The 11,192-nt window shown below is 46.6% G+C and overlaps 1 protein-coding gene across 1 annotated transcript in view; it reads right to left on the reverse strand.

Annotated features, from left to right (window-relative positions):
* Positions 1 to 1,879: 1,879 nt before the first annotated feature.
* Positions 1,880 to 11,192, reverse strand: part of stag2a (stromal antigen 2a) — a 14,904-nt gene continuing 5,591 nt past the window's right edge. The window contains exons 13-34 of the mRNA XM_035527270.1: positions 10,931 to 11,038; positions 10,584 to 10,692; positions 10,356 to 10,473; positions 9,955 to 10,058; positions 9,767 to 9,859; positions 9,502 to 9,591; positions 9,142 to 9,345; positions 9,002 to 9,072; positions 8,795 to 8,882; positions 8,612 to 8,692; positions 8,330 to 8,422; positions 8,032 to 8,203; positions 7,784 to 7,923; positions 6,755 to 6,856; positions 6,209 to 6,357; positions 5,845 to 5,973; positions 5,535 to 5,737; positions 4,993 to 5,212; positions 3,442 to 3,534; positions 3,058 to 3,184; positions 2,794 to 2,871; positions 1,880 to 2,717 (exon numbers count right to left, since the gene is read on the reverse strand). Coding sequence (XP_035383163.1) covers positions 2,694 to 2,717; positions 2,794 to 2,871; positions 3,058 to 3,184; positions 3,442 to 3,534; positions 4,993 to 5,212; positions 5,535 to 5,737; positions 5,845 to 5,973; positions 6,209 to 6,357; positions 6,755 to 6,856; positions 7,784 to 7,923; positions 8,032 to 8,203; positions 8,330 to 8,422; positions 8,612 to 8,692; positions 8,795 to 8,882; positions 9,002 to 9,072; positions 9,142 to 9,345; positions 9,502 to 9,591; positions 9,767 to 9,859; positions 9,955 to 10,058; positions 10,356 to 10,473; positions 10,584 to 10,692; positions 10,931 to 11,038 — 2,596 coding nt within the window. The 3' untranslated portion in view covers positions 1,880 to 2,693. The remainder of the gene's footprint in view (positions 2,718 to 2,793; positions 2,872 to 3,057; positions 3,185 to 3,441; positions 3,535 to 4,992; positions 5,213 to 5,534; positions 5,738 to 5,844; positions 5,974 to 6,208; positions 6,358 to 6,754; positions 6,857 to 7,783; positions 7,924 to 8,031; positions 8,204 to 8,329; positions 8,423 to 8,611; positions 8,693 to 8,794; positions 8,883 to 9,001; positions 9,073 to 9,141; positions 9,346 to 9,501; positions 9,592 to 9,766; positions 9,860 to 9,954; positions 10,059 to 10,355; positions 10,474 to 10,583; positions 10,693 to 10,930; positions 11,039 to 11,192) is intronic.

An 11,192-nucleotide genomic window follows, 5' to 3' on the forward strand; every position in this document is an offset into this window, starting at 1 on the left:
ACCGCCGTTTGTTTTAAAAACAGCCGCGCGCAGAGCTACAGGTCATGCGCGCCTCGCGCAAACCAGTGCTGCTTTATCCTGCCAGCAGATGACGCTACAAACACCACTACAGATACCCCCCAATTCATCTACAAACACCACTAGATACCCCCAATTCATCTACAAACACCACTAGCTACCCCCCCAATTCATCTAGAAACACCACTAGCTACCCCCCAATTCATCTACAAACACCACTACAGATACCCCCCAATTCACCTACAAACACCACTACAGATACCCCCCCAACTCATCTACAAACACTAGATACCCCCCAATTCATCTACAAACACCACTACAGATACCCAATTCATCTACAAACACAACTAGATACCCCCCAACTCATCTACAAACACCACTAGATACCCAACTCATCTACAAACACTAGATACCCCCCAACTCATCTACAAACACCACTAGATACCCCCCAACTCATCTACAAACACTAGATACCCCCCAATTCATCTACAAACACCACCAGAGACCACCCCAACTCATCTACAAATACTAGATACCCCCCCAATTCACCTACAAACACCACTAGATACAACCCGCCCCCCCCCCATTCTTCTGGTACCAGCTAGTGCTACATTTTAAGAAACCTTTCATGCATACCATCATTCTAACCACCAAAAACAGCTGATCCTAAAACTAAAGTATAATCTTCAACACAATTAGACCAATCGATGGAATTTGACTTGAATTTTTTAGCCACTGGCCTGTATCTTGTGGTCGGTTATATTTGGTATTATACTGAATTAAGCCAAACTTAATATCTTATTAGAACTGAATAAGAGACATCGCTGACTGGCTGGCTCGCGCTGACAAGCCCACGGACATTCGCGCGGCAGGGGTCAAGCTTTTCTCAGAAGCTCGAGCCAGTTCCTAAGGACAGCCTCTTGAGCCAATTCTTATACCGCCCCCTGGTGGTCATACATTATAACTACAGAAAATTGAAATCACAGCTGAGGGTTTATTTCGCTCCAAAAGGTTTTTTTCTGTCTTCAGACATAAATACAAACAGGAAATGGAACAGTGGACAATTTTTTTGTAAATAGATTTAAAAAAACACTTGGATTTATATACAGTCAAATATCATACATGTAGACACACACACACACACACACACACACACACACTCAGCAGTTCAACACAGGGATAAAGAGCAGGCGAGTCAAAATTAAACTGTGAAATATATAAAAAAAAAAAAAAAAAAAAAAAAGGTCATAAATATCCGTTTCGATCCTGAATGCTGTGTAGAAGAGGGGAGAATGTGACCCAGGGCCCAGGCACCCTAGTTACCATAGTTACGCTCATCATAGCTACCATCACCATGAAAACAAAACCTTATTAACAAATTCATGATTTCAGCTCCAAACATTTACCCACTCCACCCCCCAAAACATTCGATCCAAACAGGAGAGAACGAAAAAAAACCATTTTTGATTAATGTTCAAATTTAGCACAAAGTAAAGAAATACATTATTCATCAGTTCCTTCTGCAGTCTGTGTGAAAAAAGTGTTACATTCTAGAAACCTGTGGCTATGCTGGATTTCAAACGTAAAAAAAAAAAAAGAAAAAAAAAAACACTTTAAATACAAAAATCAGCACCAATTCACATTTTCACACATTTTGTGTAGAACAATATAATATATAATTATATATTTAAAAGATATATAACAATATATTATAATACCTAATATAACTAATTGCAATCTTTAAAATGGAGTATAATCAAGCCATTCTATATTAAGCATTTGTGTCTCTGGGAGTTCATTCAAGCCATAAAATAAAACTATGAGCTTAATAATCTACTCCTGACCTATCCTGAGCAAGCAATGTGGGGAAGGGGTGGGGCCTTTAAGATTTCACCCAATCAGCATAAGCGATTTGGGCTGCTATACGAAGACAGGACCCACAGAACCACAAAGTAGTCCCGCTCTTACCCAATCAACATCTCTCCTGGAGTGTGTTGTTACGGCAACTGGAGAAATAGTGTACGTTAAAGAAGAGCAATAAAACAACTCTACAATCGTCCACAGAGGAAAATAAAAGACAAATACTGTAAGGCTCTATACCCCGCGACCCACACAAGAAATTTCAATTAGAAATGTTGATTTACATACTCATTTCGAGTAGCTATGCTTTTATAAAGTTCTGATTTACAGCTGATTGTCATTATAAAATAAACTAAAAATCAAAAAAGTTTTCTATAAGTTACAAAAAAACCCCTCAATTCTTCTACACTGTCTTAAAAAAAAAAAAAAAAAAAAAAAAAAAAAGAGAGAGAGAGACCAGAACTCTCTTCTACTGATGTGAGGACCCCGGTCATCAGTGGCTACACGCCATGTTCCACTAGGGGGCGCAAAGCACTCAGCAGAGTTCCACGTACACGTTGGCAAAAAAGGAAAAGTTAAAGAGGAGAGAGAGAGAGAGAGAGAGAGAGAGCGCGAGAGAGAGAGAGCGCGAGAGAGAGAGCGCGAGAGAGAGAGCGCGAGAGAGAGAGCGCGAGAGAGAGAGAGAGAGAGAGAGAGCTGTAGGTCAGGGAGGTGACGGCAGCCAATCCGAGCTCAGCGGCTGCAACAGCACGTGTGCATGGAGTCCACACGGTGCTCCATCCCCACCTCCCGTAAACCGTCGGGACCAGACTGGATCAAAACATGGACACGTTCAAAACCTGCAGACACGGAGAGAGAATCGTCATCGTGAAGTCGCAGAAAGGGATTATGGGGGGTGGGGGTGGGGTTACTTACAGAGTCATCCATGATAGAGGCGGGGTCAAAGTAGTCCGGTTTGAGCTCGGATCTTTCTCTGCGGTTTTTGGATGGTGGCTGCAGAGGTTCAAAACACAGAACAGGAATTTCATCAATGGTTGCTCCACACGACAGCCCTGTTTAACACTCCTGCTCAGTGCGTGAGCACTGTACACTGCACTACGTGTTGATTTGTTAATATAATGGCCCTTCTGTACTCCGGTTGGTTAATGCATCATTTTGCTGTGCTCTGATTGGCTGTACCAGGTCAATGTCCATGGTGTCGAAGTCCATGCCCTCGTTTAGGTCTTCCAGTCGCTGTTCCGATGACATCATCACATCTTCCACTATCGGTTCCTCGTCATCTTCCATCAACCCTGCGCTTCGGCGACTGATGTAAACAAACAAATAAACAAACTGAACCAACCACACAACCGTGATAAACCACCTGAGTGGCTTAATGAAATCTGTCTGAAGCAGAAGTGAAAGGCAGGAGTAAACTTTTAGTTTACATATTTACTGTGTGTGTGTAGATGTGTAAAAAAGTCTGTGTGCATGCGTGTTTACCTGACTTGCTGAAAAATTATGTGGTGTGTTTACATGGTGTGCTGCCTATGCATGTGCACGTATGTGTGTGTGTGTGTTTACATTGCGTGCTGCATGTGACTCCTCATCTTGGCGTTCTGGAGGTTTGCTCTTTCCTCCTGCTGCCTCTGAGTCACCATCCACGCTACTTGTGTACTAAATACACACAAACAAAAACAAATGTTGCAGGTGTCACATAACAGTCACATTGGGTGTGTGTGGTTATTGTGTGTGTGTGTGTGTGTGTGTGTGTGTGTGTGTGTGTATGTATTGTCATGTCTGCTGTAATGGCGTGCGTGTGTGGTTACTTGTAGTCTACGAGCTGTGGCGTCTGCTGTAATGGCGTGCGTGTGTGATTACTTGTAGTCTACGAGCTGTGGCGTCTGCTGTAATGGCGTGCGTGTGTGAGATTACTTGTAGTCTACGAGCTGTGGCGTCTGCTGTAATGGCGTGCGTGTGTGAGATTACTTGTAGTCTACGAGCTGTGGCGTCTGCTGTAATGGTGTGTGTGTGTGAGATTACTTGTAGTCTACGAGCTGTGGCGTCTGCTGTAATGGCGTGCGTGTGTGAGATTACTTGTAGTCTACGAGCTGTGGCGTCTGCTGTAATGGCGTGCGTGTGTGTGAGATTACTTGTAGTCAACGAGCTGTGGCGTCTGCTGTAATGGTGTGTGTGTGTGAGATTACTTGTAGTCTACGAGCTGTGGCGTCTGCTGTAATGGCGTGCGTGTGTGTGAGATTACTTGTAGTCTACGAGCTGTGGCGTCTGCTGTAATGGTGTGTGTGTGTGAGATTACTTGTAGTCTACGAGCTGTGGCGTCTGCTGTAATGGTGTGTGTGTGTGAGATTACTTGTAGTCTACGAGCTGTGGCGTCTGCTGTAATGGCGTGCGTGTGTGTGAGATTACTTGTAGTCTACGAGCTGTGGCGTCTGCTGTAATGGTGTGTGTGTGTGAGATTACTTGTAGTCTACGAGCTGTGGCGTCTGCTGTAATGGTGTGTGTGTGTGAGATTACTTGTAGTCTACGAGCTGTGGCGTCTGCTGTAATGGCGTGCGTGTGTGAGATTACTTGTAGTCTACGAGCTGTGGCGTCTGCTGTAATGGCGTGCGTGTGTGAGATTACTTGTAGTCTACGAGCTGTGGCGTCTGCTGTAATGGCGTGTGTGTGTGAGATTACTTGTAGTCTACGAGCTGTGGCGTCTGCTGTAATGGCGTGCGTGTGTGTGAGATTACTTGTAGTCTACGAGCTGTGGCGTCTGCTGTAATGGTGTGTGTGTGTGAGATTACTTGTAGTCTACGAGCTGTGGCGTCTGCTGTAATGGCGTGCGTGTGTGAGATTACTTGTAGTCTACGAGCTGTGGCGTCTGCTGTAATGGCGTGTGTGTGTGAGATTACTTGTAGTCTACGAGCTGTGGCGTCTGCTGTAATGGTGTGTGTGTGTGAGATTACTTGTAGTCTACGAGCTGTGGCGTCTGCTGTAATGGCGTGCGTGTGTGTGAGATTACTTGTAGTCTACGGGCTGTGGCGTCTGCTGTAATGGTGTGTGTGTGTGTGAGATTACTTGTAGTCTACGAGCTGTGGCGTCTGCTGTAATGGCGTGCGTGTGTGAGATTACTTGTAGTCTACGGGCTGTGGCGTCTGCTGTAATGGCGTGTGCTGTGGGTCGTTGCTCATGGTGTACACGCCCACATAACCCTCATCTGGACGGAGCTTCTTGGCATCTCGCAGTACCGTGGAGGTCATGTGGGGTGATGACATCATCACGGGTGTCTGCTGGACGCCCTGCTCACGGGTCATCCACGCACCCGCATCACTACTACTACAGCTACTCTCCTCTGAGAGAGAGAGAGAGAGAGAGAGAGAGAGAGAGAGAGAGAGAGATATTCTATATGCTTCTACTTTTTTCAGTGCTCACGACTGACTGCAGCCCTGCTGTGAGGGTCTTACAGGTCCAGGTTATTTTGGTTATTAGTTTAGAGTTTGATCATAAGACCAGAGTCTGATTTGCGTGTAATCTCAGTGCGTTATAATAGAGTCTGATCACTTATAGGGTCTGATCTGCATGTATTCTCAGCGGGTCCCTAGTAGAGTCATTACTAGGTATTAGATATTATTAGGATCATTATTAGGGTCTGATGTATGGGTCCACAAACACACCCTCAGGCAGCCTCCTCTTGCCGGTGCTAGCCATCTTGTTCTTTTTGCTGCGGGCGGAGCCTCTGCTGACCCCACTGATGACGGACAGGGTGTCGTCGTCGGCGCCAGCCTGCAGGGAGTTCCGGTACGAAATGAGAGGCAGCCAGCAGTCCTCCCTCTGCAGGGACATCTGGAACGTCATGAAGCGCTCCAGGTACATGTGGCTACAACACACACACACGGGTGAGGAATTCACATATACATAGGCTACCCAGTCATATGATTACTGAATAACAAATAGGGAAGAAGCGTGAGTGTGTGTAAGTCTTACACAGTCTTCCTGTCCTGCCGCAGTAGTTTGGATGAGAACTCACTCAGGATGTCCAAGAAGGCCAGGTTCAGTGGAGGACCCCCCTCCCCCTGGGGACTGGGCTCCTTAAACGCAAACTCTATACCGTCCCTAACACACACACACACACACACACACACACACACACACACACACACACACACACACACACACACACACACACACACACACACACTCTTTAGCTTATGTGAGCAAATCTTGGGCTCTTTCAGTGTATATATATGCGCATGTGAGCATATGCAAGAGCATATGCAACACAGCAGTGATTATGTTTAAACTGTATGTACATTTGTGTGTGTGTGTGCGCGCGCGTGCGTGCATGTACTTGTGCAGCATAGCGATGGCCTCTCTGGTCTTGAGCTGGTCGAGTCCGAATGTGAGTGAGAATCTCCTCGCCAGCTCCTTAATGCCACAGAAGGAGGACGAGGAGCGATCGAAGTTACACCCCAACTCACTCAGCATCTCATTAAACAGCTGAAACACAGACACACACACACAGTGTAACCTAAACAACATGTACAACACTCAAAACATTATTTCTAAAATTACTTGTGATGGTATTAGACAGAAGGTATAAAACACTAAGGTTTCTGGGATCACTCTTGAGCACTGTTCTGAGTCAAAATGTAGACTTAATGTGGGGAATGAACTCTAAAACCAACATCTGAAACAAAACTTTATACAAAACAAATATAAAACAATACAGAGCTGCAGCAACGTTGGTTAACTCAGCTACGTAAACTACAGCCAGAACATCACACTGGGCTTAGAAGAATATCAGCAGTGGTGCAGTGTTTACATTTATGTTTGAGACATTTATCCAAAGCCATGTACAATTGAATAAAACTTATAACTGACGCTGTTTCGTTACCTGCTGCAGGCTGAGGATCAGTGTTTTGGCACACTGAATCTTGTCAATCTGTCGTGTTTTACTCATCGTCTCCTTAATGATGTCACCATAGTCATTATAATACTGCAAAGAAAGACAACGCATGAGAAGGCTGTGGCTGTGTGTCTGTGTGTGTGTGTGTGAGGCTGCTGTATTGATTTAGTCTAATTAATTACAGATTTTTGTTGCCGACACACAAAGCTGGACGTGGTCTTGTGAATTCATTTCCTCCTCTGAACTGTCACACCTGCTTAGATCACAATGTGCTGCTTATCTATTAGTTCCCAGAACCATGAAAGCTGCTAATCGGGGCAAAGAGTGTTTTTGGAAGAACCGTCTGGTCCTCTTAAGTCTGGCTTGAAAACCTTTGTTGAGCGTTCAGTAAAGCTTTTGGAAACTTCTGGAAGTTTTCCTGGTATATAAATGAAGCCGATCTTGGGGTTCACGGGTACAGTGTGTTAAAGTAAACCGAGCTGTTGGTGCGGCTGTCCCGCTACTCCCGCGCGCGCACACACGCGTGGGTTGACGGCAGAGCATTGGGTCCTGGAGACTCACGGCCTCCACCACCTTCTGCCTCATCTGCTGGAGACTCGCCTCTGTCGGGAACGCAGAGCCACCGCCCAGCGCTGGCCAACTCTGTGCCCTCTCTGCCCAGCTGTAGTCAGGGTACCGCTGGTGTACGCGCCGGCCCTAAAGGAAAGGGCCTGCCTGGCCAGCATGGACTCTCCGGCTGAACATGATTGGTTCATCTGCATCGTCCGTCACACAAGCGTGACCGGCAGAGAGCCTCCCCTGGTGCTCCTGCTACACTGTGTTTAGCTGTCTGCGGCGTATACTCTGAACAGACCCACCAGATGGTTCTCACTCAGTAATCTAACCTGAATATTTGTTCATTTATTTGTTACATGAATCCAGCGGCTTCCTTTAACCCAAGATCACATCGCAAAACAAGTACCTTTTGATGTGTGTTGAGAGTGTGTGTGTGTGTGTGCGTGTGTGTGAGAATCTCACTCTCATGTACTGTTTGAAGATGTCTGCACCCGTGTTCATCTCCACGACATTGTAGATGATGAGTTTGCAGTAGGCTGCCAACAGGTTCCTGCGTTTGTGCAGAGCTTCTATCTTACAGGCCTCGTCATCCTGCTGGCCATCTATACACGCACACACACAGATTTAGTTTGCTGGTGATGGTCAAAGCCAAATCCGATAGGATGTGCTGTTTTGTTTACTGTAGTTTGTTGCTGTTATTTTTGGTTTACCTGTGCTGTTGTCGTCGTCCTGGTCGATGAAGACGTGGTCAAGGATGAAGTTGAGCAGGTCACTCTGCAGTGAGGAGTCTGGGCTGAACACCAGAGGCTCCAGAACCTCTCGCCCCGACGCCACAATCTGGTGGCTGAAGATCATCAGAGCGTCGCACAGGATGGTGAACGCCTGCGCAACACACACACACACACACACACACACACACACACACACACACACACACACACACAGTCGGGTTCTGGAGTTCAGAATCATGCAAGTCTCTACGTGCACCTGTGCTCAGGTGAGATGTACCTGCTCTTTCACAGCTGTGCTCAGACTGCTCAGGTACCTCTGACACATCAGACAGAACGCTCGCATCTGTTTCCGCAAGGTCACCAGGTCACCCTGTGAGGACCACACACAGGCACAGATGACACCTGACTATGAGCCTGAGACTGGAGCTACATTCAACACAACGCGAGGACCAACACATCCTCCAATTCGGCTACAAAGAATAAGGTTAGGGTGAGGAGTAGACATGGCTGAACCCCAGTACAACAATAGTTTTACACACTCTGTGTGTGTTAGTCTCACCTTTTTGGAGGTGCCTTCTGAGACCTTCGCCAGGTTCCACAGTATGACATAATGGGTGCACTGCAGAGCATGGATCACAATCTGTAAACAAACAAAAACACCACAACATAAACAAACAGAAGCAACTTTGCAATGCAGGACAGTGGAGGGTTTAAAGGGTTTAAAAGGTCAGAAGGTCGGCACCTGTTCAGGCATGTCCCCATTTTGTAATCCTGTGTTCAGCAGTTTGTAGTTGCTGGTGAACAGATCCCACTTAGTGAGATCATGGGCACTAAAATACATACACACACCCACACAGTGCTCAATAATTCATTATATATTCACATTAGAAAATGTGTGTGTGTGTGTGTGTGTGTGTGTGTGTGAGTATATGTGTGTGTGTGTTCTTACTTGTGAAAGGCTGTGATTCTCTTCAGCGTTGATGAAACCTGATATGCATCATCTTCATCTTGCTCCTCCCCCTACAGGGAAATAAACGCAGTTCAGAAACACAGCCCCGCCCACGCCCACCCCCACCCACAGACACGCACCTCCTGAAGGAAGTCCTCCAGAAGACGGTGGAACTTGTCCACTTGTTCGTCCAACAGCTGGCTACGGGCGATGTCCACACGGTTGAAGATGGTGAACTCCTCGTTGCACAGCGCGTGGAAGGTCATGGAGCATGCCTCCAGCACATCCGTGTCCGTGTGCTTCTCCACCACCTCACGGATCTGACGCAACAGTGCCTCCAGGTGCTGGCAGAAGGGAATCACACCCACAAACACAGACCTAGTGACACACTCTGCAGAAATGCCAGAGCTAAACTATTATTACTTAGTACTGCAATCCTAAACTGTTATTAAACTAGTACAAATAGACCAGACAATTATTAACTGTGTGTATGTGTGCACCTTCTCCAGTCTCCCAGTAGTGTAGATCTCCAGATCAAAGTACTGGGGCAACTGCAGCAGGTTTGTGACCTTCTCAGCATCTACTGAATACTGAAACAAACAGAGACAAACTTGAGGACAGTCCGAGTGCTGTGTGCCCCAGGGCACTGCACTGGGTCCACTATGGTTCTGACAAAAAAAAACAACCTTCTGAAAATATTCAGTTTACATTAATGAATGTGAGGTGAAGGGTTATAAAGGCATGTGTCAGATGTGAATGTCTTACTTTAGTCAGCAACAGCGGCAACGCCACCGCAAAGATCTCTGTGATTTTCGTACGGTCATCCAGCTGAGTTTTTTTTTCCTTGGCAGTCATCACCTGGGAGAAAAAAACATGAATAAGTGAGCGAAGGTTTAGAGGTAAGAGAGCTCGTGTGCATGCTCACGGATGTGTGTGTGGGGGTCTTTCTTTACCCTCTTCCCTGTTCCGCGGCCGATGGGAGGATGGCACTCGCAGGCTTGTCTGACTGCACACAGCATGATCTCGATGAGTGCCGTCTCCTGCCTGTCCGTGAGAGCTAAACAACACATGCGTGCGCAAGAGACAGAAGACTCTCGCGTCAACCCCACACCGGCGCCAACCCACGGACTGATGGACCAACTTCCGAATTTCAATATTCGGTATTTTTATATTAAAACGGAACAAAGGACATGTTTAGCTTTGACAAAAATGTATCATCTAATAACCAAAGAACTAACAAAAAGGTGTTTGTGTGGCGTGTGAACGCAGCAGGGGAGGGGTGTGTGTGTGCGCACCCATGTGTGTTGTGCCCAGTGGGGGTGTGTGTGTGTGTGTGTGTTGGGGTGGAGCTCACCCTCCTCTCCAGGGAAAGTCTCATCCAGTAAGAGACTGATCATGGTCTCCCAATCCTTCAGCAGGTCTGCACCACACTCCCACATACTGTCCACCAGATACGCACCGTGCTCGTGCAGCTACACACACACACACACACACACACACACACACACACAAGTTTATCATCTCCACCCCTCTCCTGTTTTAGCTCCAAGATCTTATTTACTTACTTAAAACACACACACACCTCACTCTCCAGAAAGAAGAAGACAGTGGTTTTGATGAGGTTTGCATTCCGACACTGCCTCCCCCTCCTCGGCAAACCATCCTCCTCTGGACCTCGATGACTGAACAGCCTACACACACACACACACACACACACACACACCACTTTTAAAGACCAGTATTTCCCAATCCAGACATCTGGAACCTCCAGTACACTGAAGTTGGAACAGAACTGCCATATAAAAGTGTTAAACAATCTGTAATCAAATCTTGACTTCAGAACGGAAAACGCCGGACCTGGAAACGTGCGTGTTGCTGCATGCCGACAGGGCTTGACAACCCCGCCCCCTTACAAATCATGTGACCTACTTTTTATAGAGGAACTCCCCCGATGCCATGGCGATGGGGCGGTGTGCAGAGTAAACCAGGTGATACACACTCTCACAGTCTTCAGCTGTCAGGACCTCGTCACTGCTCCTGTGGGTGTACACACACACACACACACAGTAGCTGAAGACCAGTATTACAGCATTTCGTCTACACTGGACAATTGAACACACAAAAAAGTAAAATCAAATCGATTAGTTACACAGCCATACACAACTTGGAGTAAAATGCATGGATGACTGTC

The sequence above is a fragment of the Electrophorus electricus genome, chromosome 6, assembly GCF_013358815.1.
Source record: "Electrophorus electricus isolate fEleEle1 chromosome 6, fEleEle1.pri, whole genome shotgun sequence".
NCBI lineage: Eukaryota > Metazoa > Chordata > Actinopteri > Gymnotiformes > Gymnotidae > Electrophorus > Electrophorus electricus.